The sequence below is a fragment of the Condylura cristata genome, unplaced genomic scaffold, assembly GCF_000260355.1.
Source record: "Condylura cristata isolate star-nosed mole 26May11 unplaced genomic scaffold, ConCri1.0 scaffold00021, whole genome shotgun sequence".
NCBI classification, from domain to species: domain Eukaryota; kingdom Metazoa; phylum Chordata; class Mammalia; order Eulipotyphla; family Talpidae; genus Condylura; species Condylura cristata.
Window position 1 is genome coordinate 12,498,796 of NW_004567122.1, and position 24,410 is coordinate 12,523,205.

A 24,410-nucleotide genomic window follows, 5' to 3' on the forward strand; every position below is an offset into this window, starting at 1 on the left:
TACTAGAAGAATGCCCACGTCTCTTCACTTGCCCTCAGGAAGACCCAGAGGGCCATTTCTGAGGCTCCTCTTCTCTGTCACAGTGGCCCTCTGGGAGTGGTTAGAAGTACAAGAGTCCAGATATGTCTTAGCTGGCTCAGCCCAGTCAGGGCCTAGCCCCAGGGACAGAGGACTCCCTCGATGGCGTGCTTGCAGCCGAATAGAGCTTCCTCCTCTAAGCCCGCATCTCACGTCACCTCGCATCAACCCCGCTTAAACCCAAGTCCCAGCTGGCAAGCAACACACAAGAGAGGGAGCTTCAGGGAGCCTAGAGGGTTCAGAGAGCCCCGAGAAGACTTTTCCTTGATACGCCCGAACCAAAGGAGGGAACTGAGTCATATTTCATTCCTCAAATTAAGGTTCTGCTTTATGGTAGTAGTAGAGCCCAGCACAACAAACACTGCACTCAGAGGAGCTTGGTGCTTATGGATCTGCTGAGCTGAACTGAGTCTGCAAATCTGAGAATTATATAAGGCATTCCAGTTACATTACATTCTGCTGTGTACTTTTAAATCATGGAGCATAAGACCCATCAGCCCTTAATGGTATATTTATTACCTTAACAAATGTCAGATGATTGTGTCCAGCGTTATCTATTATTTATGAATAACAAGAAGCTCTAAGACTGGAAATGACACGCTTTAATATGTCCAAAAGGTTAGGCCTAATGCAGCTTGCTGCCCTATAAATTTCATGACACTATTTTCCGTCCTAATAAAGCATCGTCATTGTTGACTATGCTGAACTCCCATTACCTCTTTCCAGTTCATTAGGACTGCCCTGCTTCTCTGAAGACATGCAATTGCAGATCCACATTGGAGAAAAAAAGGCATCTTTTAAAATTACTAAACTTACAAATAATTGGAGTGGGAAATTCCTATTATCCCATTAAAAATGAATCTCTTTACAAAGATAGTTCCCAGGCTGTGGAACTTACAGGAGCTTATGAAATGTTAATTAAGGATGACAAACCTCCCTACTGCCCATAATGCAGCTACCCCATGTATTTAAATATACCCAGCTCCACCTCACTGCTTCCCTTCCAGGCCTTGCTAGAACCGTGGGTGCTGTGGATTCACACAGCATGCAGGTCCCAGGCCTGCAGGCCTCAGCGCAGCCCATGCATGCACACAGCCCGAATCCCTGGGCCAGCTGGTGAGTGCTGCATTTCTGTCTTCCGTCTTTCTATGGCAAAAGCATGACTTACGTATTCTGAGCAACTCTTGCAGCTCTTGAGGCCACTGTCATGTATAATGTCAAAAAAAAAAAAAAAAAACTCACGTTTGTCTTCAGGAAATTTCCCAATTTTGCCTACTGTAACCTACTCTGTCTGTGGAGAGTCTGTGGAATTTGCAAAGTAAAACTTGTAATGGCGTTTGGAACTCTGAAATGAGGTTATCAGAAAGAGTTTTGAGACCAAGCTATTATTTTTCCATTATTACACATGATCCCAAATAAAAATAGGCTGTTCAGGGCCCTCCCTGGTGGCTCAGCGGGTTAAAACACATCACTAAGAAGCTTAAGCCACCTCCACATGAGTTCGATTCCCGCCTGCCCCGGAGGTGACCACATGGCGTGGCAGACCTCTCCTGACCCACCCGCTGCTCCCCTCAGCAGTGTACTTCATCGATCTGCCTGTTCTGCTCCCCACTCTGTCTCTGGTGAATTCTCTCACCCTCCGCATCTCTGGCCTGTACTCCCAGTTCTGTATGAATAAATAAATCTTTTAAAAAAAAAAGGCTCTTCACCATTTTAATGTTAACCACAACAAATTTTGGATGAGCATAATACAGTTGAACCAATTAAAGAGCAAACTGTTAACTACTCCAGATGTTCAGTTAATAATATCATGTCTAACCTAGTCCCTGTGGTCCTCGAAAGTTCCATTAAGCTGTCAGAAAACTTTTCCATTATGTGTGTTTTGTGCAAAAAATGGGAGGGAAAATGAGGAAAAAGCGACCGAAGGAGAACGGTGCTGGTGAAATGAAGGCGTGTCAAGGATGATGTTGCTTTAAAAAGTGGCTGTACTTTAGGTAACGTAAGGAACTCCTCCAGAAGGTGAATTAATGTCTTAAATACCCTAAGGTTTAAGCTGCTGATTTGAAAAAGAAAAAAGTTCAAGTCTCTGTAATAATAATTTCTGTCCATTTTTTAAGAAACGAAATTTTAGGTAAAAAGGGCTCGTTGGTGTTTTCAGAGTAAATCCAAACATTGGTGTGTAAATTCAGGCAGGCAGGGAAGTGAGACAGCTTTCTACATGGCTGACATTTAACTTTTTTTTTCCCTTCTACCCTTTCCACAATAATCTCATCAAGACCTTAGATAAATTCAGCACGTTGTCAAGAGGATACAAAATTAATTAGATCGAATCTACATCTCTGCCCTCACTGCTGAAAGAACAATCAGGCCGCGCACATGGGCTTCCAGACCCTGCCCTCCGCCCAGCACGTCCTCGTGGGGCAGACAGCGCCCGCACCTGACAGCCCCACCCCTGTCCTGCCCCCATTACCACCTCTCTGGGTTCACCGAAGACCGAGACTACCAGTAGATTCCATTTCTGGTGGGTGACATAGAAATACGAATAAAGTAAAAAGTACCCTGGATTTCAAAATCTTGTTATGAACAAAAAGTCTGCCAGGTGACATGCACCCCAGTGTTCTAACTAAAATGAAGGGAACCTTAGGGCTTTACCTAGGATTACCTCAGCCAAGCAAGGATAATTTACCAGAAAAATGCCAGTGGTGTTGTATTAATAGTAAAAGGCACTTTAGATCCAACACTGGTGCAAAATTCTTTCCCTCAAATTTACTGTATGCCACTCATATCATGACTCACCAGTTTCTTAGCTCTCTCATCTGTCAGGCTCGCCATAGCCACCCTTCTCTCCTGCGTACCTGTCTGCCTTCTCCCCTCTCGCTGCCCACAGCTGAAGCCAAGACACTTCGCATGCCGTTTCAGACTCCAGGACACCTGCACAATCTCAGCTCCAGCCCTGCCCCCCACAGCCGGCATCACTGAAGCCCGGCACACACCTTCCTCTTCACTGCCATCCCACTCTGTTCCATCCAGTTCTGAGTCTTGCTCATCCCTCCTCCCCGCTCTTCTCCGCCACAGCTTTGTAGTGCTGTCCCTCGTCCTCCACCGAGGAGGAACTGTGTCCCTGTTCACCCTCTTGCAGCCCTTTGCCCCTCTTTTCTATCTTCTCTTAGTCTCAGGCTTTATTGTGCCCCATCTGCCAGCCAGGCAGTCACCTGGGTGCAGCCCTGCCCTCTGGGGCCTCTCCCCAAGGCTCAAGCGCCGGCGTGCAGGTGGAACTGAGGTTCAGCTGACGCTGTACCCACTAGAACGCTCAGCTGTGAGGTTTGCAGGCAGCATGTATTTATATTAAACTAGTGTTTTGCAGGGCTTCTGGAGGCCAGTTCATTTCTTCCCAAGCCATGTAAATAAGAAATGGAGAGTAGGGGAAGGCAGTCTTGCAATTAAAGAAGAAACAAAATGATACGGCTAATACAACAGCTGATTAAAACACCAAGAAGCCCTGATGATAAGCAGAAGTAAAAATGACCAGTAATTTTAATCGTGTTCCTGTTCAGGATCAGCTTGATTTCTGAGCCTTCCTCACTGACAAGTAGCATCTGAAAGCTGAAAGTGATACTTTCTTAAATTACTCTGCCACTTTCCAATGCATACGTAACTTGAATGGTCATTCTCTGGTATTAAGTTGATATTATTATTCATAGAATGAAATTTTTACTTTAACTCCTCCTGTATCGGTTAGTCTAATTTTATTTTTTTGTTTTTGTTATTAAAGTAGAGCACTGGTTTTAACATTATATAGGTATATTATTATAAGTCAACATTCATATATACTATGTTAATCTAGATTTTCTCGTAGTAAAAGGACAGCTGTATTCTAAGAAACTGGGTCTTAATACTGAAAAAATGATCAGTGACCTCTTCAACAGTAAACGCCTGGCTACAGTTCAACTTCAGGTTAATAATATAGTTTTAGTATGAGTATATATCCTGTTACTGTGCAGAATATACTTATACTAAAACAGTTCTGAAAAATCAGGATTTATTTATGCCTACAAGAACTGGGGTACAGGCCAGAGGTGTGGTGTGAGAGGATTCTCCAGAGGCAGAGTTGGGAACAGAACAGGCAGATTGACCAAACACACTGAGAGGAGCAGCAGATGAGACAGGAGAGGTCTGCCGCACCATGTGAGTCACCTCCCTGGCTGGGTATTGAACTCCTGCTGCAGTGGCTGGTGATAGCTTCATAGTGCAGAGACTTAACCCCTTGTGCTATCAAGGAGGCCCTGAAAATCAGTTTTAACTGGGAATTCTGTATTTTATATAGTTACAGTATTCAAGTAGTACATTTCTGATGATTAAACAAATATTCTTTAAATCTACTCTGAACTTTTGGTGAAAATAAAGTTACTCTGAAAGTTTTGGTGAAAATAGCTTAAGAGACTAGTGAAAATGATACTAAACCTCCACAGAGCAGATAAGTCACAATTTACAAATTAAAAAATACCAATGGACTAAAATCTCGGCAACAACAGCTGCGCATAGGCGAATTTTCTGAAGGTATCTTTCCTCAGAAATAAAAGTCAATGGACACTAATCGAAAGGCTTGCTGGGACAGCAGCAGCTGACACCACGTGTTAGTGGCCTAGCTCCGGACCTTGGACATCCTGCCCGGATAGGAAGTTGGAGGTACTGCTCTCCCCGCCAGACAGAGCCCCTTTCCTCATTCCTCAAGATTGTCCTGTGGCGCCATCACAATGGAAAATGGCTGCAATCACTGATTTTACTAATTAAAGCTACATAAATCATCACTGACATAGGTGTTTTCAAAATACACCTCAGGCTGTTCAACGAAAACCTGCGTTTGCCAGCATCTCCACAGATTTTAAATATGAATCCTGTGTGCAACAGCTTGACATCCCTCCCCCTCTCTGAAAAGTCGTGTGTGACGGCTAGAACATGGGGACTGTCAGGCAGGCGCAGGGCAGAGGGCATGCACACGGAGCTGTCTCCAGCGGCCTCTCTCTGAAGCCTGCGGTGTATGGTTTTGCCTTGTTCACAAACACAGTGGTGGCCATTGGGGCATTCTGGTACATTCTGTGGCCACATGTGCTTCATGGCTACGTGGGCAGGAGCTATGTCTCCCTTTAACAGCCCCTACCTCCTCATTGGCATCCTCTGCTGCGCTGTGCAGTCAGTGATAAGCTGCTTGAAAGGCTTCAGAAAGTAGTTCTATTAGGGAAGGGTACTGAAGAAACGGCAGAGGAAACCTGGCCTCATTTAGGAGTCAGGAAAAGAAGACAAGCTTTTGTTTCTTTTGACTGTCGCCAGCAACAATTTCCACTCTATTAAGGTCGCCTACGTAGATCCTAATAGGTACCAAGAAACCATGTTCCCCAGTGGGAGAAAGAGGAGGCTCCTAAAATGCCCTGTCTGTGAGAATTTAAGCAATGGTGGTGTTGCCATGACCGAGCAGCTTCTGTCATCAGCTATACTCGCCTCAGATGACTGTGACAGTAGAAGGAACGGAACGGGAAGCAGGGCCCCGGTTTTTGCCAGGCCAGGGAAGCACTGCAGCTGAGGTCCTTACGGGAGTGAGGAGAGTGTGGGCAAGGCAGACAGGCTGCAAGAAAACTGTCCTCACCGCATTCGGCCAGTGGCCAGCTGCTGTCTCCACTGCATGCTGCCGGCACGCAGAATGCTCTGCAGGCGCTTCATACACCTAGAGTGGTCATTACTGTCTACATTTCCTCCTGTGCTCCTGCTTGCTCAGTGTCCTCATCCCCAACCCCAGCGTTCAGCATTTGGGAGAAAAGTTTGGAGAGAACTAGATGATGCAAAGCGCGGCCCACGAGAGGGATATGTGTACGCACTTGGTTCTGCAGGCTCAGCCTGAAGCGGACCTCGTCTCCCAAAGGCCAGAAACGAAGCTCTGCTGGAAGCTTCACCCTCACAGGACTCCTTTACTTGCTCTAAGTCAGAGTCACCCTAACTTCAGTGCCTCAACTGACCAACACTAGGGTTCTAGTGAGTCACACCTGTGATTACTTCCCTTCAGATTTTTATACCCCTAGTACCTGCATCACTATTAATATTCCATTCAATCACCGTCACATTGCTTTGCAAATGCAAACTTTATCTCACTATTGTAAATGGGGAAAGTATCGCTTCTCAGAGGCAGGAGGAGCACAGAAGTAAAATTAATGCAACCAAATGATGTTGATTACAGAGAGTAGCAGCTGCCAGGCAAAGTCCCCCATCTTGTTCTTTCTTGTTAGAGAGAGTCAGCAGCAAGAACACTGAAGAGAGAAGTGGGGAGGATCTAACTGTGCAGTGGGAGGCAGCGTCCCCGGGGCAGAGAGGTCCCTTAGCTGCTAAGTCACCTTAGGTCGGTGCGTGTCACTTGGAGGCCACACTGCTGTAGGTCTCACTGCATTTCAGGAAGAAATAATTGACTATTAAAAGGATACTCGATAACCCGTGATTTCTAAGTTCTATTCAGGATTATTAGGAAGTGTGGACAGTAGCTACACACTCATCATCCTTCGTAGGCCTTACAAATACTGTTTCCCAAGCTGAAAACTGTCATCGCGAACAGCTTGTTCATTGATTAAATGTATTCAACATTTACTGTCCATTTCACTTTAAATTATTCATCTGATCTGTAAATTAGAGTCTTTCCGTGTCTGCAACGAGCCTATCTGCTTGACTAAATGTAATACTGTGATCATATCTCATTTTCAAGATTTCCCAAAATATATGAGTATATTACTACAATTTCGGCATCTCTAATCAAGCGAGAACATCTTTCTGTCTGTTGACTGTTTCATCTGTTTTCTGGAGCTCTCAAGAACTCTGTGAGTCCAGAGCAGGAGATTGTCTTCTGATTCTGACTGAGTCTGACCGGCAGCGGTTGGCACTTACATCTGGTATTGATGCTGTGCAGCTCTTCTGCATGTTTAATTTCCTTACATATCTCGCAGTCTTCTTGGAAATCGGGTTTTATCATTTTGTTACTTTTGGTCAGAAACAAGAGGCCCAAGAGTGGCTGTTAGTTGTCAGTATTGCTTAACCTAAAAAAGCAAGCTCTTAAGTCTTTTGCTGTGGGCTGGGGGTGGGGGTACGGACACAAGCCAGCTCTGAAAAGAAACTGGATTTTCGTTCTTATTCATATGTAATTAGAGTCCCTTTGGAACTACTCATTACCACCTCAATAGTTATAGAATGAATAAATAATATATATTTTTAAATGTGGCAGAACCAAGAAAGAAATAGCCAGAGCTGCATCTAATTTATCAACTTGCTGATTAAAGGGCTGGCTTCAGAGGCTCCAGACATCTAGGGACCCAGAGATAAAATGGGGCGGTTGGCTGTGTTTTTACTAATGAATCTCAGGCTTGAAAGATATCAAACAATTTTAAAGAAAAGCAGCAAGGACAGGAGACACTAAGGCAGGGCCAGTAGGGTAATGAAGGTCACGGCCAGTTACTGAGAGAGAAAATTACTTCATTTTCTGCGATAATGCCGCTGCGTGCTGTGGCGGCTCTTCTCACGCTGTTAGGACACTGTACCCACGGCAGCAGAGTGCTGCTCACTGGAGAAGGGAAGAGCCTTGGAACCTTCCACAGAGGGGCAGAGGGCTGGGGTCTCTTGTTTGGAAAGGGGGAGGCCATGAACAATGGTAGCAGAAGGGGATTAGGTAGGTTGCAAGGTGAGGAACGCCTGCTTGGACAGGATGTGAGGGACGCACAGGATTCAATCAAGACATAAGACATAGCAAGGAAAAGAAAGAAAAATGCAAGCAAACATACTCTGGAAATGTGGAATCGCTTGGAGGTTGAGGCGGGACCAACTCTGGGGCCGGCCCAGTGCGGTCCAGCTGTGGACCGCCGTGCTCATGGGACTTTCTGCGGCGGCCCCAGAGCCAGGTCAAGGGCGCTGGACGCCCGCTCAGCCAGCGGGGCTGCAGGCGTGTTTTCTGCTTGGTGGGGGAAATGCACGGTCTTTAGGGAACAGTTCCAGAGTATATTTAGCTCCCAAAGCCGGGCCACACAAATGTCACATTCCCATGAGACAATAGGCCCAGTGACAAGAGCACCCGCCAGAGGCCCCGGAAGACCCACAGGATTCTCGCATCCCGGGAGATGCTGCGCACACGGATGTGACATCGTTCCAGCACTCATGTCAGGGAATGAAAAGAAGCGAGGGATCCCAGATTGGCCCAGATTAAGGGGTGTCAGAATGAGGCAGAAAAGAAACAAGATTTTTTTTCCCCCCACCGGGATCACCCCACCACCAAGTCATACCACACAGCACTTGGCAAAACAGAACAAACGTTGAAAATAAATCATGAACATCAAACAGAAAAACAATTCCGAGCAAAATGGAAATTAAAATCATAAAAGTCATGATGAAAGGAACATTAAGCTTCGCCTGTTTCCCCCCCTCCCCTGATTTTCTGCACGACGACTCATTGGCATTGCCCCACCAGATACATCATCATCAGTTGTCAAAAAATCAAAGTTGGATTTGACGGGGCAAGGCAAGGAGCAGAGAGCACAAGCACAGTGATCATGTTAAACACCCATGCAGTCACCTCTGCCACCATTGTCTGACACTCTGTAGACCGCTTCCAGCTTTGTCAATATTCGTAACAAGACCCGAGAGAGTGAACACTGCCGAATTTTGAAATGATCTGTCACAGTGTTAATTGGACTCTTCGATAACCTCCGTCCCTCGGGGGCGTTAGCGACTGGAGAAGATCCACTCCGCCCACCTCGGTGGAGTGGAGAGAAAATGATTGCCACCAACAGCTGGATTTGGGGTTGACATATTTAACGCTCTACTGGAAAGACTGTTTGGATTTCCAGAAAGTCGTAACGGACAAACACAAAGTGATTTTGCTTAGTCGTTTCTCCTTGAGAACTCAGCCAAGACTAACACAGCTGCAGTCGTAGCCACACAGAACAAATACTGGCACATGCCGGCGGGTGGCCCACGAGGGCGTGCTGTCCTGCCACCCACTGGCCCGGTGCATTCTCAGGATGGACCGACCGGCGACCCCTTCCTACTTCAGGAGGCTACTGAGGCCAAGTTTTGTCTTTCAAAGATGTGGGGTCAGGAATGTCGATGAGCGGAAGTTAGAGGAGAATAAACCCGGCAGAGCGGACACGCTCAAGACAAACTAACAGGGTCACCTCTCTCCACGTTTTGGCTTGGCCGGTGAAGCAGCAGTGTGTGGGCATTCTGGGGAGAGGAGTGGCAAACGAGGATGAGAATTGAGCAGGAGAGTCTGCCTGGAGAGCCTTCTCTCCAAGTAAAGATGGAAATATGTAGGCAGACAGCGCTGGGGGAGGACACCATAGAGACGGCCTTACAGGGTCACTGCGGCCGGGCTGCCTGGAGACGCAAAGCCCCGCTTGGATGAAACTCTTGAAAACATATAGGAGTAAACAATTCTGAATGGGGGGAAACAGCTCGCAACATAACTGGGCTTTTCAGCCGCTGATTTACAAGACTGTTTGTTGGACAAGTAAAGGCCTCTTTGGTCGCAGCTGCAGCTAAAGTGGGATGTGTTACCAGAAGCAGCAAATGGCGAGAAAAGACGTGACATTTCCTGTCTCCAGTGGAGCAAAGAAAGCGAGGGAGTATTTGGGACAGTCACAGTGGAACCCCTTTCATTTGGTGCAGCTTCCTTTCCATTTTAAATGCACAGCAATGCTGCTGCATTCAGTCACATATTTTTGTGTTAGCTGCTGTCCCCTCCGGGGCCACCGGCGTCTGGCTCAGGACCTGGCTCTGTTCAAATTCCGCACCAGACGAGGGTGAGGGGTGACCAGCCAGAAAGGCCTGTGCCCCACGATTTCACCATACAGGGGTTCAGTGGGCCTCTACCCCAGTGACGTTCCTTCACCTGGGCCGCACGGCATTCCGGCCACTGTGGTGAGCAAAGGGAGCCCCCGAATCACAGAATCCGCTAAGAGCAGTGGAAGGGATCTCAGAAGCAGCAACTGCTTGGGGCCAGGCCACACCTCTTTGGGTGGAGGAAGCTTCGAGCATGAGTTATTTGTTTTGTGTGGCTACTCCTTGGTCGGGATAATTTAGGATCAAGCCCAGAGGATGAGCTTGCCGTCTTTCCTGAGAAGCTTGCAATGCCAGCGTGTTGGAGGTTCCTTAAGGGCGGCTACGAGAGGCAGCTGGAAGCAGTTACACAGTCCTCCCCACTTTTCCCACCCTCTCCCCCCAGAGGAAGAGGCATTTCCAAGGCCTTACCCTTCTTGTCTTGGTGATTATGGGAAGACACTGCCCCCAAAGTGTCTGTGCTGTCCGGTGAATGGAGCAGGTCCTTCCAGTCCAGCATGCCTCCCCTAGACTCAAACCCCTCTTGAGCCGTCGAGTCTGACGTGGTGGTGCTGTGCAAGAGGGAACTGGAGTGCCCTGTTTTCATCACAAATACAGTTAGGGGCGACATGGCTGGAGAGACTCACGTTCCCTTTCCTCAGAGGCCAGGCGGTGGGTCACCTGACCTGGCTGGTAAGACCGGAAGGAGACGGTCCCAGAAATGACAAGGCTGGGGGGTGGGGCTCAGGAAAGACACCCTGGACTTACAGCTAGGGCAAGAAGGGCGAGGTCCTGTCTCTGCTACCTGCCGAGTGGGCCCCTGGGGATCACGGGACCGCCCTCAACCTTTGTGTTCCTTTTGTGCACAGTGTGGCGATGTCACTTATATGAGAGACACAACGAGAGTATCTCATTGTGTCTGACACATGGACGGTGCTGGAAAGTACTAGTGTTCACCTCTGGTATCCCATCGTAGCGCTGAAGGCAGAATGGCCCACTCGGGGACACCACGTGTGTCTGATGGGGCAGGTTTACAGCAGGGGTGAGCCTTTCCTGTCACAGGCAGCCGAGTGCTAGAGCCCGTGTGTGGACGACATCGGGCCTCGGCTCAGCTTCACAGGCTTTCCTCTTCCTGGAGGAGGGCCTCTGGGGAAACTGGCTGCCTCCCCTTCTCACTGGATGGAGGCCTCGCCTGCCCCATGGTGTCATGGCCCTGTCTTTTGTGTCTTATTCCAACAAAGTAATTTTCATGGCTCATTTACAAGGGGCCATTTTTGAGACTGCACTGGCTGGTGTGATTCAATGTCAGAAGAAGAACAAGCAGGCTGGAAGTTAGAGTGGAAATTCTGGGCATTTCCCATGACACATCCCTAAACTTTCCCTGCATCACTCCACAAGGTTAAGTGCAGATTGCATCAGGTTGCTTTGATCTAAACTGTCACAGTGATTTAAAGAAGCCCCTCTACCTGTTCTCCCTGACAGCAGTAAAATATAACCTTTCTGTGATTTTCAAGTAGAGTCTTTGACTTATTAAACCCTCTTACCTATAGCAACCTCTTGAACAGTTTTTAAAAAGGCATCAGGCTCGGCTGCTGTGAATGTGTAGTAGGTGCCTGTGGCACGAAGCCGGACAGACTCCCAAGCGGCTCCAGCCTCAGGCTGTGATCGTCACATATGCAGTAAAACACTGGCTATCGGAAAGGTTTTAACCATCGATGCCCTGCATTTTATCTGTTTAATAATTAATCTTGGGAGCTAGATTCCCAGGAGATTTTAATATTGCCAATTGCAGACAAATTTGCATTATTGCAAATGACAGACAACATATGTAATATTGAGATAACGGTATATATAGACAGTATATATGAACATACATATGTGTGTGTTATATATACATACGCAAACACACACCCTTACAAAGATAACTTTTAATCTTCTTAAAATTTTGCTTAGCAGGGAAAAGCCAGCCAGCCATGTGGTTCATCCAAGCTATATAAGAGTCTCCTGGAACCACAACACTTAAATAACCACAAAGCTTTCGTAATATTTCAGAGGCCTCTTTCTGTAGAGAACTTGTCTGACTTCACACAGCTTCAAACATGCACTTTGTTGCAAATAGTCTGGTTCAAATCCAACTGTGAAAAACATGTTCCCTTAAAACTCAAGAGTGCTTGCATCTAGACTTTTTGTTTTTCCACTTCTGGGCTTCATATCTCATAATACTGATAAGAGAACAGGGGTAGGAAAATTAGCCTGAGAATTAGGAATATGGAATTTCCCTTATTTCCGTTCTGCTTCCATTGAGGTCTGAAATACAGTCCATCTCTCCCACTCTTGAATTGCATTCAACACTGCCTTCATGAAATACGTGGTCGATCTAAAGGAAAATTCAGCACCCAGCAAAAGCCAACAATTAGAAATAGCTTTGTAGGGAGTTAAAAAGTGGGGAAGGAAAAAAAAACAAAACCCCACCTCTCCTCAAGGAGCATGAAGTTTCTTTTACCTGAATTGATATGCATTTTGAGCACTTTCAATTTAATTGTGTTCAAGGGGCAATTTTATGGTAATGCCATAAGTATGGTTTAGGGAGAACGTTTCTTAATACGGTAATCTAGGGGAAATATATGCCTAGGGGACACATTCTCTGTAGAAAGATTTCCTGGACCATATGCTGCAAATACATGGAAAACTCATTGGTAATGGAAAGCTATGGCGATGGGAGGAAATTAATGTGGACCAGATGGTAGTTAGGTAGGAAAATGTTTTACACAAATGTGAGAAATCAGCTACTTCCTCTTGCTGAAGTGTTAGTGTATAACCCACCATCTCTCTATTTTCTATATGTAAATCTAGAGAAACCATGCATCTGATGTCCTCAGAAGAAAAAAAAAGTAGTACAAGGTCTGTAATTTTTAAATTGATGCTTGATGATAGGCGATTTGTGCCACGAGAGAATCCGTCTCAACATTTTTAGGACCACCATCCAGAAGCACCATGAAGAAGCGCTCTGTTTTTTGAAACCAGTCAATAATATGGGTTATTATTACCAAACTTAAAAATTGGTAGAAGGAAATCCCTTCTATTGCTTCCTGTAATATGAATGGACAAGCTGTATTATTTTTGTGCACTCCCTAGAGACTCTGTAACCAAAATAATGCTATAAAAATAGACAATCGTTTGCGGATATGGTTATCACATATCAGTAGAATCCGAGCCTATAATTTTGCCTTGTTACTCCAGTAAGAAAAGGCATATTTTAATCAGGGGAGCTTATGCTGTACTGTACATAGGGCATACAAAGACACAGATTGTAAAAGTTAGCTTTACTATGCATCTTACTGTTTCTCTATATCTACACGTCACTATGATTCCAGAGTTAGAAACTCTTCAAACGACTTATTAACACTAACTGCAGCCAGTTAACACACAGAGAGACACCGAATCAGTAGAGAGAGAAAGAGAAGGAAAGCAACCAGGTTCCAATTCACTAAAAGGGATAAGTGGAGTGGTCTCCACAATCTCGTGGAGGGGTGAGGAGATAACAGTTGAGGGGAATGTTTGCAGGGCTTCTTGGCAGTCCTTTTTTTCCTGAGTTGGGCAGTTCTGGCTTTGTGATTCATTCCATAGTCTCTGACAATGAGCGTGCGCTCAGCCACTGAACTCTAGGCACATGCAAAGGGGCCAGCTAGAAACTGTGGACTTGGAGGTCGGCTTCCTGTTCTACATGTTGGATTTCCCGTGGACACAGTACCTTGTCCAGCGCCTGGAACATAGCGGGCATTTAACAAACCCTTGCTGAATGAATGAATGAAATCTATTCTAGGTTTATTCACTCAAAAATAAGTATGTCTCAGAATAGCTTATGAAGAGGAATTCTTCTGTATATTTTTTAATAAGTACTGTCTTAGACCAACCTTCACTTTGACAGTTAATCATCTGGGCACTTCATGCAGGATAGATTTAGCCTGAAATGGACCGGATTTTTAGTTGAAAGGAAAGCTCCCACTCTAGTTTTCTTACAGAAATCACTGATCAAAAGCTGAGGGCAAATGGGCATTATCCTTTAAAGTGTGAATATGGAGGGATTAATCAGTCACTTTTCCTTTGCAAAGGAAATAATAGAGATCTATAGATTGGAGGGTGGTTTTTGTTCATAAAGAACATCCCTTGGAGAAACTCTTCTATCTATATGAGAAAATTACCCGAGAGTTAAGATTGGCCTGAATATGATTGATTAATGTTGGGAGTTTGCTAGTTCAATTAGATTCAAGACCTGAACTTCTCAATATCTGTAACGATTATTCCGTTATAGGAAATGATTGCCATGTATGATATTGGAGAAGCGCAGACGCTAAGTGGTTTCTCTTTTTGAAGGGCAAGCTAAGCTAGATGACATTTGCCTCCTGAGAAATTTTGCTTCCAGTTGTTGGTATTTAATATTCTGGCTTGACTCAGAGATCAGAGAATGTTAAAGGTGGAATGTTAATTCTGTGGGCTTGCTCCTCCACGCCACGCTGCCTTTACTACACACTGGAATCACCAGGAGATAGCAGGCATCATTTTGTGCACGGTGCACAAAATGTGATAAGATGGCCCTTTCAGCTCTCAAAGAGAGGTTTTCTCTATGCCAGTTAGCCATAGGGAGGGAAAGTTCATATAGCGCTATAAAATACATTTGCGGCCATCTTGAACTATTTCTTTGGCTCCTAAATCCACCTTGATTTCTTCCCCCCCTCTTCCTTTATTTCCATTTCCTTTATTTATTTATTTTTATTCCCTTGCTCTATTACCTACCTCTTCATCTAAAGACTGCTCTGGAAGCATTGTTCCGTTACTTATCTTAAACACACACACTAGAAATATCAGTGAATCAATGAGGCTTGTAGGCCCACTGCAATGTGAAGGCTTAAATCTGCCATCACACCACTGTTTCCCATAATACATATTTTTTAAAAAGAATACTTTAATAAATATTTGAGGGAACTCTGAGAAATGTAACTGACACATTTCAGCTTGTCTAAAAGAGGTCAGAATACTGTTTATGGGCTTCATGGTTTGTTTAGTGCATTGTGTGTGTGTGCCTGAGCGGGAACAATGGGATAAATCCTGTTTGCACATCATTCCCACTGCGTCATTCTTCCTGGTATACACTGTGAAGAAATCGCACTGAAAATATGTCTAAATATTCAGACTCTCCGAGAGCGTCCATTTCCAAGGCTGACTTAATGTGAATTTCAGAAAGGGACTGCCGACTAAGAACTGGGTCTCTGCACCCCAAAGAGGGTATTGTTCAGCAGCTAGGGTTTGGGGGACGGGGGCGCAGTGTCTGTCCTGGAGCTGTGGCCCATCAGGTGTGAGCACCATGCTTTTCATCTTGCACATACTTATGTCCAAAAGCAATTTCTTCTCCCTCAAGAGCTCATTAAGCAGATTCCCCAAGGTTGGCAGGTTTTATGTTACCTGAATTAAAAATGTAGGACTTGGTCTCACATGCCAATTGTCTCACAGAGGCAGAATGATTTTTGAAACACGGTAAAATCTATAAATAATTTTAGTGAATTGGGGCCCTGAAGTCACAAAGAATCTGGTCCATGGTGTTTAGGAATGAAACTATAAACTACTACAGGGTGAGTGGGTTGAAGAATTAAAAAAAAAAAAAAAAAGGAAAGGAAAAAAAAAGAAATCTATAAACTGACCAGATACCGTGTTGTAAGACATTTCATAATCTGGTAGAGGAGTTGAAATGTCTATAAAAAAATAATGACGATAAAAAATTTATTAAAATAGAAACCTAGGGTTTGAAAATTCTCAAGAGAATTAGTGAAATAAGATTTCCCAAATCGACTGCCACCAATATTAAATTATGAGTAATATCTTCCTTACCATTCAGCGCCACAAAGGAATCTGAAAGACAAAAGAGAGAAGGTGACTTAATGTTTCACATTTTGCTTAGTGTGACTTACATAAGAAGTGGGAATGAGCTCATACAGAACTAGGTTACCATATGATCCCCAATATCAAGTAAGCATTTTTAAAATTCCTGATTCTAATGTAAGATGCTCAGATCCCCACGCTCCTCCCTTTCCCCTCCCGCCTCCAAGCAGATGACATCAAAGTCACTGCCTTTGTCACCAGGAGGTACAGGGAAAAGTCCAAGCTACTAGAAGGAAGGCTTTTAGTGATCACACGCCATCCTGAGAATCCCAGTGCTACTCTAGAGAGAGGGATATGTATGTGGACAGAATAAGTGCTTTCTGGATCACTCTTACAAAGCACCTTTCTTTCTTTCTTTCTTTCTTTCTTTCTTTAAGATCTTTGGTTGCAATTTGAATTTCATAAATCTGACAAATAGCACTGGGTAAACTTAAGGTGTGCAACAGGTTACCTTGATCGATTTTTTATACTTTGGTTGTTGTAGTCATATTGAGCACACTACATAATTATAGTACAACATTATTACTTATATTCAGAGCTTTTATTCCTTTGAAAAATTGTATATTTTTAAAGTGAGGTAACGTTGGTTCACAACACAGTGTGATTAGGGGTGTAAATGTATTTCACCACACTGCATCTACCACAAGAGCCCAGAGCAGGGAACCCCTCCTTGCTGCTCCCCACCTCCAGTCCCCTCTGGTAGCCTCAGTGCTCCATTCAGATCTCTAGGGTGTTGTTTTTTTTGTCCTGTTCCTTTGTTTTGTTTCCTTATATTCCTCGTATGAGGAATGAAGTCATCTGGCATTTGTATTTCTCCTTTGACTTACTTCACTTAGCAAAGCACTTTTCTTTCTGTTCTGTCATTTCATTCCCACAGCCACGCTGTGAAGAACTGTCCAGTATCACAATGTTCTGAACTCCACACAACGAGTTGGGAAGTTACAAGCAGAAATAAAGGCACACACGTTCAGCACATGTGTGTGCGTGTTCCCGGGGCCAGAGCACCGCCTCTCTCGGCTTTCTACCAGCTTCTCGCACAGACGCTGTGACTTCCTGTTGCCCCTGAAAATCCCGTGAGGGGTTTCTGAAGACACTGTGCGTGCCTGCCTACACCTCTGCATGCCTGCGTGGCTGGGGCAGAGAAGGGGGCATGGAGGGCAGCAGCAAAAGTGGGGTTCGAGGCCCTCCCTGGTGGCGCAGCGGGTTAAAGCGCAGCACTGAGAATCTAAAGCCACTTCCGCATGAGTTCGATTCCCGCCTGCCCCGGAGGTGACCACATGGCGCGGCAGACCTCTCCTGACCCGCCCGCTGCTCCCCTCAGCAGTGTACTTCGTCGATCTGCCTGTTCTGTTCCCCACTCTGTCTCTGGTGAAGCCTCTCATTGCCCCTGAGCCTCTGGCCTGTACCCCAGTTCTGTATGCACAAATAAATAAATCTTTAAAAAAAAAAAAGTAGGTTTCGAGGTTAGGGGGTACACGAAAACATGAGGTTTGGCCACAGACTGAGAAGTGAGTCACTGGCTTGCTGTCCGAGGGTGTACCCTGTGCTGGACAGGAGGCCTTCTCAGGTCCTCTGCCGGAGGACACAGGGTGACTGCTTTACAGAGACGGTAGTAAGACTGCTCGTCGTTGGTATGTGAACACGTGCAATGCAAATCTGCACCCCTGTCTTTCTACAGATGCCCAAACCACCAGATCGTTATGCTGTGACGGAAACGAGCCCTTAGAGTCAGCTAACACGTTCACAGACCAAAGCGCATTCTCCTGAAAGAGCAGCAAGGCACCAGCATGATTAAGATCCACCGATGAACCCTAAGATCCTTCCCTGTAGACAAGGGGCCCGTTCTCTGCCTCTTGGGCTACTCGCTCAACTAGTGCATTCTGAGTGTGAGCACACCGTGAAGAAACTTTGCCAAGATATAATATTTGCACGTGCTAATATAGATAGGAGACAAAGATTTGAGGCTGAGGCTGCCTGTAGCCCTCGGGTTATATCCGAGCGCTCAAACAGCTCAGGTAAGAAGCTGGATGGCACCTAGACTCCGCTGTTCAGTGCTCATGAGTTACAGCCATGATTTTCACTATAGAATTGCACTTCAGAAGCAGTATCATGCCTTTCTCTTAAGGAGCTAATATTTTTTGTGTCATTTGAACACAAGCTTCTTGAAATTCATTCTGTATGATATTTAAAACATCATGAAATAAATATTTCCCAGGAGTATAGCATTGTCCTGCTCTTTAGCGTTAAAAAGTATTTTTAGGAGATTGCTGATATTAATCAATCCACAGGTCCACTGGCCAGAATTTTGGCTAGGATACTTGATATATCTAAAATGTTTCCATTTCATAATTTTTGAATGAACTCTGAGATTAGCATGGTGGATTAATGCCTATAAAAAGGTATCTTGAGTCATTTTGCCCCTCCTGGCTTTCTCTGAAATTATTTTCTACCAGAAATGGTAACAGACGTCAATTTAATAAATTCAATAAATTTAATAAAATGAATTACTTTTGTTAGTTGAACATAATTGCCATGTTCAAGGAAAAATAAAAGTCCCGGTCAATTTAAAGGCCACAGTACAGTGTTCAACCCATCTTATTATTTGCCTAAAAACTATATTGTAATAATATTTCCAAAACAACAACAATAACAAAACCATGGCATGGCATTTTAAATGGAAATGCCGGTGTGGCTGCTGCTCTGTTCTAATTAATATCCTCAAGAGAGAATTTGTTCCACAATATTATAATAATGAAACAGGTGACAGCATTTCATTGCGACAACTCTGACAACACTGTGTTGATTTAAAGTTCTTTTTTTTTTCTTACAACATGGACCTGCTATTTATTTGATGTGGAGAAGATGATTTCTGCTGTTTGCGCTCAGCGCCAGACGCACTCAGCGCCACGTGTGGGTCTAGGCCACGCAATACGAGCATGTCTGCCCAAAGCTAAATGCGGCTGAGAAGCTCTACTCACTGTGACAGTCTCCCAGGCCATCTGTGCTGCCACGCTCTATGTCCTGTTCAAAAGTCAGCCTTAGAAAAAAAGGTGGGGGAGAAAGGCAGAAACAAATGCAATAATGTGAGTCATTATTCCAGAACGAGTCTTAAGTCACACCAGAGAAAGCAACAGTTTGATAAATGGAATGGCAGGTGCAAAAAATGAAATCAGTAACAGCTTGCAAATTTATCTCTGAAGTTTACAGAAGTGAGTCTTCTGTGACTCTCCAAAGAGGAGCCACAGTTGAAGCAGCTCATTCAAATAGTGTGCAGGGAGTTCATTACTTTATGGATTATTTATATCCTTCTTTACTTTGATTCTCTGAGCATTAAATTCTTGGAAAGTTTAGATGTTAAACTATGGCCCTTATATAAACAATATGGGAGTCTGTAATTATAAACTAATTTAAAATGCCCTCCTCTCTACTCTTTCTTTCACTCCTAGACTGACTGTTGGCTTTCAGACCTTTTTTCCTCGATTAGCAATCATTTGCATAGAACAGAGTATCCAAAGGTCCAGAGAGGTGTGTGGGGCCCCTGAGGGGATAGTAACTGGCAGAGTGTTTTGCTGAGGCCACTCAAGTATGTTGTTGGGGTTGCCCCACACCCAGCTATTGGGAGTACTGTCCCCAAGTCCCTCCTCACTTCTCTTCCCGGGTCAGCATTGGAGTGACAAGCTATCGATATGCAGCACGAACAGGAGCAACCTGAGTATCTGCTTTACCTTTGAAAATAAGCACCCAGGTACCAAAGTAGACCTTCTTTGCAGGAATTTGGGCTGCTACCTGCCATGCAACTAAAGCTTCTGTTTGCCTTTGACGTTTACGAGCCATAAAGCAAATCCATTTTGAAAGTTACAACTTGCAACTAATAATCTACTATATTTGTGTTTCCCCTGAGTTTCGCTATATTCAAAGTCAGACTCATCCTCAACATTTTGGATTGCTAATGGTGGTGAATCCAATATTCACCGGGCCCTGACCAGGACTGCTTTCCCAGGGGACTTCCACATGTTTAGGCCACTGTGGTAACATGCGTAGACCTTTGGGGAACTGTGCCGGGGTGTCTGTGTTGACTTATATAATATCAAAAAAAAAAAAAAAGTCTTATTATCTTTGGGAACACTGGAATATAGGAAAGAGAGAAGCGGTCGTTTCCCTTACTGCTTTGTGATCCTTTCTCCTTTACCTCAAGGCTGTTCATGGAAAGATGTTAAGCTCTCAGAGCATAGCACGTCTACACGGCAGCTTACAACACTGATCTAACAGCACAGTGACCAACCCTTTGAGTTAGTGAGATTTCGAGGTCTGACTTAATGCTTGTTCTCGTTATGGGAGTCATCCCCCTCTCTCTGTGCAGGGGTGGTAGCAGATACACTCTCTTGTGCATTTTCCTAGTTACTCTAAATTGGGGGAGGAGATTCAGAGTGACAGGAGGATGATTCCGTTTCCCATCGGGTTCTTGAGGTTGAAGGGGTAGCTAAGTAGACAGTGCCCTAAGGCACCTTCCTTGAGTTGGCCACAACCAGTCAAGACCATGCACTGAGTAGTTTTCCAAATGTAATTTTGGATTGCACAGCCAGTCAGATAATAGTATAAAAGAAAGTTTGCACCGGGGCCATTGACCACTTTGAGCACCAAGTCACAGGCACAGTGGGCTGGCTGCGTCAAGATGACCTGCGGGAGAACTGCCCAGAATTGAGCAGCCAACTGCTCCTCAGTGCAGGGAAAAGGTTTATTGGACGTGCACACCATGCTTGCAGTAGAAATACATCGCTTAACAAATGCTCTCAATTTCTTCTCAGCCTTGCATGGACAGACCACGTCCCTAATTGAATTGACAGCCTCTTGCTCCTTCTCTGCTGTGCTCACACTGTAGCGCTCAGGCAAGCAGCTTCTTGCAAGTACTTAGAAGTCCACCCTTTCCTTTCTTGGTGGTTTTAATCAGTGTGAGGATGAATGATCAGTCAATTGGAAATGTGCCACGTGTCATGTTGGGGTGCCTGTGCAGTTGTGAACAGCACGCCTAGTAACGGGGGTTTTAAATGCATGGCGGCCAAAGGCCACAGCCCCTCGCCAGTTCCTCACGCTCCTTACCTGCTGCTGGGTGACAGATGGGCGCAGGCACCTGCTTCCTTTACCCACCCACAGTAAGGGTCTCTGGAGGCGATACAGGTTCTGCAAGGAGAAGAGGCTGTCAGCGACCTTGGACTCCTGTCTAAGCCCTGTGGGCCTTCTAAACTCGGAGGAGGCAAAACACGTACTTTTTACACGTCCCATGTCGTTCACACCGGCCAAGGGGAACCTTTATCACACAGGTCGAGAATGCCACGTACAGAGAGCTGCTTGCTTTATCCAGCTGCATGCCCATAATTCTCTTGTCTTCCACTCCATCATAGCTGCACCTAATTTTATAAGGCGGCATCATATCATGATTAGACTCACTTGAGTCAGTTCTTCTTGCTTGCCACCACTCTTGTACCCCACCTCCGGCCCACAAGCTGATCTCTTAATCTGATCTAATCGGGGGCGAAATAGATCCTCGTGTTTGCGAACACACACACACACCGATCTCTGGTGTCTATATAAACATGTGATTAGCCAGGAGAAAATGACGCTTTTTATCATGCACTAAATGCTTTTTACAAATAATATTAAAAATCACTTAAACAGGCATAAAACCTGGGTCTGCTATGATTTTTCTCTCAGTGAAAAATGGGCCACAGTAGCATGCCAAATCATGACAAAGAAGGAACCAAACATTCTACTCACTTTTCAGGGTTGTAAACGCTTATCTCCTCCAGGAAAAGGCTGTCATTTAGAAAACCACTGTTTCCTATCCTGGCCAAGAATTTCAAGATGATCCCCTTCTCCGACCCCAGGAAAACCACCGTGTGATTGAGATACGGCCCAGCAGCGGTGTCCACCGCGATTTTGGTCAGGCGGTATCTGAAATGACAGGAACCACTTTTTAAAAGTCTCTTTGTTACTCTGTCATTAAAGTGCCCCCTTTTCCACTTCAAACAACTGTGACAGAGCTTTCTAGTAATAACCTCAAGAAAAATATATGCATATAAATAATACTCTCAAGCTGTTCTGGCCCTTTATTTCCATATGCAGAGCATTAGTCTGGCTCCAAGGGGAGGAAGGAGGTATGTGTGTGGAGGCCAAGTTCCATAATAAATAGACATGCACAAGCATCTGAAACCACTCAGCAATTATCCGTTCCATGAGCAGCAAGGAAAGCTGATGTCTCCGTTGAGGAGGGAAAAGAAGGAATCCGTGAACCCAGTTAACACCGAACAGAAAAGCAGTGACTACCATTTTCCCAGTCTTCTCTGACTGCAAAGCCCTATCGGAAGAGTGTCAGATTGGAGCGCTTTCTGACCATAGGGAGAAGGGCCGAGAGGGTTCTGAAGGATGGGGAAGTGGGGGCTGATAAAAAGACCGGGCAGTGCAAACGGACAAACGCCACTTACAGTCGGAAGTGACACCATCAGTCCTCTGCCTGCCCAGGCTGAGGGCCCCCGGAACCGCCCCTGAGACCCCTCGGCACTGCAGTGCTCCAGAGTCCTGCTTGTCTTAAACGCCTGCAGGAGCCAGGTGCCGCCAACCCCCCTGAGAGTTATATCCCACAGTTTTTCTCATGGGCAAGGGCCGCTGTAGTATTTTAATACCTTTCTATAAAGTCACCGTATAAAATGGTGATAAGGTCATTTAGCCTTTTGCTCAATGGCCGTTCAACTGGATGGTGCCTGGGAAAGCTGCTGAGTGGGTTGGAAATAAGCTTGAAGCAGAGCAGAGGAGGCGACACCATCACTGCTCTCATCAGCTTGCCCTCCTGTGGGCCACCAGTTCACATCACCTGTGCTGCAGTATCACTCCCTGGCTGGCATCCTGGGGAACACGCCGTCTGACAGCTCACGCCCAGGGCTCAGGCTTGGCTGGCATCTGCAGCCCGTGTTGTGGCCATGCCCTACCCAGCAGGTACCCTCATCCGCTGACGGCCTCTTCCTCACTGCTCATCCACTTCTGCACAGGCTGGGTGAGGGGCTAACCTAGAAGTGCAGATCTGTGTACTGCGCTAATTGTTGGCCCGTGTCCAACGAGCCTGACACTATCAGACCTGGTCTTGTTGGGAGCATGGTAATGGGGTGGGGTGGCATCCACCCAGCCCATTGGCATTTTGGAGCTGAATCAACACCTAGGCTAACAGAAGCTGTTTGTGGCACTTCAAAGCCCGATCCACTGATGGCTCCTCTGAGCGTGCGAGGGCATCAGGGAAACCCCTGTAGGACATGGCTGGCTGGACACCCACCTGACCATGGTCCGCAGGAACCAGGGCTTGTTGATGATGGAAGGCACGGCCTCGTCCATGAGCGGGTGTGTCTTGATGAAGTTCAGGGTGTCGTCGGGAAACTCGTTGGAGGTTGCATACTTTTCTAAGGAGGATGAACCCGCACAGCAACCTGGCCTAAAACAGAAGAAGGGATGGCAGGGCGGGAGCTTATTTCATGACTGACGGCAAAGCCTTTGAATGACCCACTCCTGGCAGGAAGGAGAATGCACCTTGGGCTGAGGAGAGGAAGGTGAACAGTGCAGAAAGCTGTCAACTAAAACGGGCCTGGGTTTCCTCCACCTCGCCACCTCCTTCTATAGAGGAACCTGAGTCCGCCACAGTGGGGGTGGCTTGGCTTCCACCTGGAAGCATGAAAGGACCCTGAAGCAGCCGTGGTGGTTGGCTGCCAGTGAGGAGGGTGTGTGTGGTTTGCGCATTTCAGGATCAGCCTACCTGTCCCCAAATTCTGCTAGAAGTCCTGGGCATGTCATTTATACAGGGGAGAATGAAGCTGGCTTTGTCATAAACGGAGATGACAAAAGCACTGAAGAAGCAGCAGCTGGCACCCCGACCAGTGCGCCTTAACGTAAGATCTCTGGTTAGCTGGAGGTCAGAAAACATTGGGGTTTTCTTTTTTGAATATTGTTTTGCTTTCCGTTTGAAATGGGCGGTTAGGAGAAGCCAGTTAAGTTGAAGTTTCCCTCCTGTAAGGTCAGTTTCTTCATCACTAAGCAATGAGAGTGAAAATTCATTTCTTTAAGAAATTCTTGGCTTTCAGGACTCAAGGGACATCTCATCAAGGTGACACTGGGGGGACCCCAATGCTTCCGTGCCACGTGCTGTGCCCATGGGTGCAGGAGGGGAGACGGGCATGTCTGAGAGCCCTGCAGAAACTTCCCTGGCACTAACCCAGTCGGCTTCATGCAGGCAACCCCATGTCTGCAAGAGGGGTGAAGGAGCGCGTGGGAGGATGACGAAGCTGATCAGTGGAGCGCCTTATTGATTGGGTTGAAATCCTGACTGGGGCATCAGGGCTGCACCCAAGTACCAAGATGAGAAACACAGAACCACTCTGCCCCTCCTTCTTTTGCTTCTCTCTTTTCACTTTGACTTCCCCTTTTCACAATAACTATCAATAAAAAGGCCAGGTTCTTGCTCTTGAGCAAGCATCCCCTGCATTATGGAGCCTGCTCCACGACTCCCATTTCATTGTCAGTGTGGT

The 24,410-nt window shown here is 45.9% G+C and overlaps 1 protein-coding gene across 4 annotated transcripts in view; it reads right to left on the reverse strand.

Moving 5' to 3' along the window:
* SEMA6A (sema domain, transmembrane domain (TM), and cytoplasmic domain, (semaphorin) 6A) overlaps positions 1-24,410 on the reverse strand; it is a 68,921-nt gene that overhangs the window by 11,093 nt on the left and 33,418 nt on the right. For 2 of the 4 annotated variants that reach the window (XM_012727947.1, XM_012727944.1), the window contains 8 exons: positions 23,168-23,323; positions 21,622-21,798; positions 21,114-21,254; positions 20,947-21,027; positions 18,828-18,886; positions 15,799-15,819; positions 15,612-15,662; positions 10,348-10,512 (listed from right to left, as the gene is read on the reverse strand). In XM_012727947.1, the coding sequence (XP_012583401.1) occupies positions 10,348-10,512; positions 15,612-15,662; positions 15,799-15,819; positions 18,828-18,886; positions 20,947-21,027; positions 21,114-21,254; positions 21,622-21,798; positions 23,168-23,323 (851 nt within the window). The remainder of the gene's footprint in view (positions 1-10,347; positions 10,513-15,611; positions 15,663-15,798; positions 15,820-18,827; positions 18,887-20,946; positions 21,028-21,113; positions 21,255-21,621; positions 21,799-23,167; positions 23,324-24,410) is intronic. The other 2 variants (XM_012727945.1, XM_012727946.1) reach the window with 2 other exon arrangements.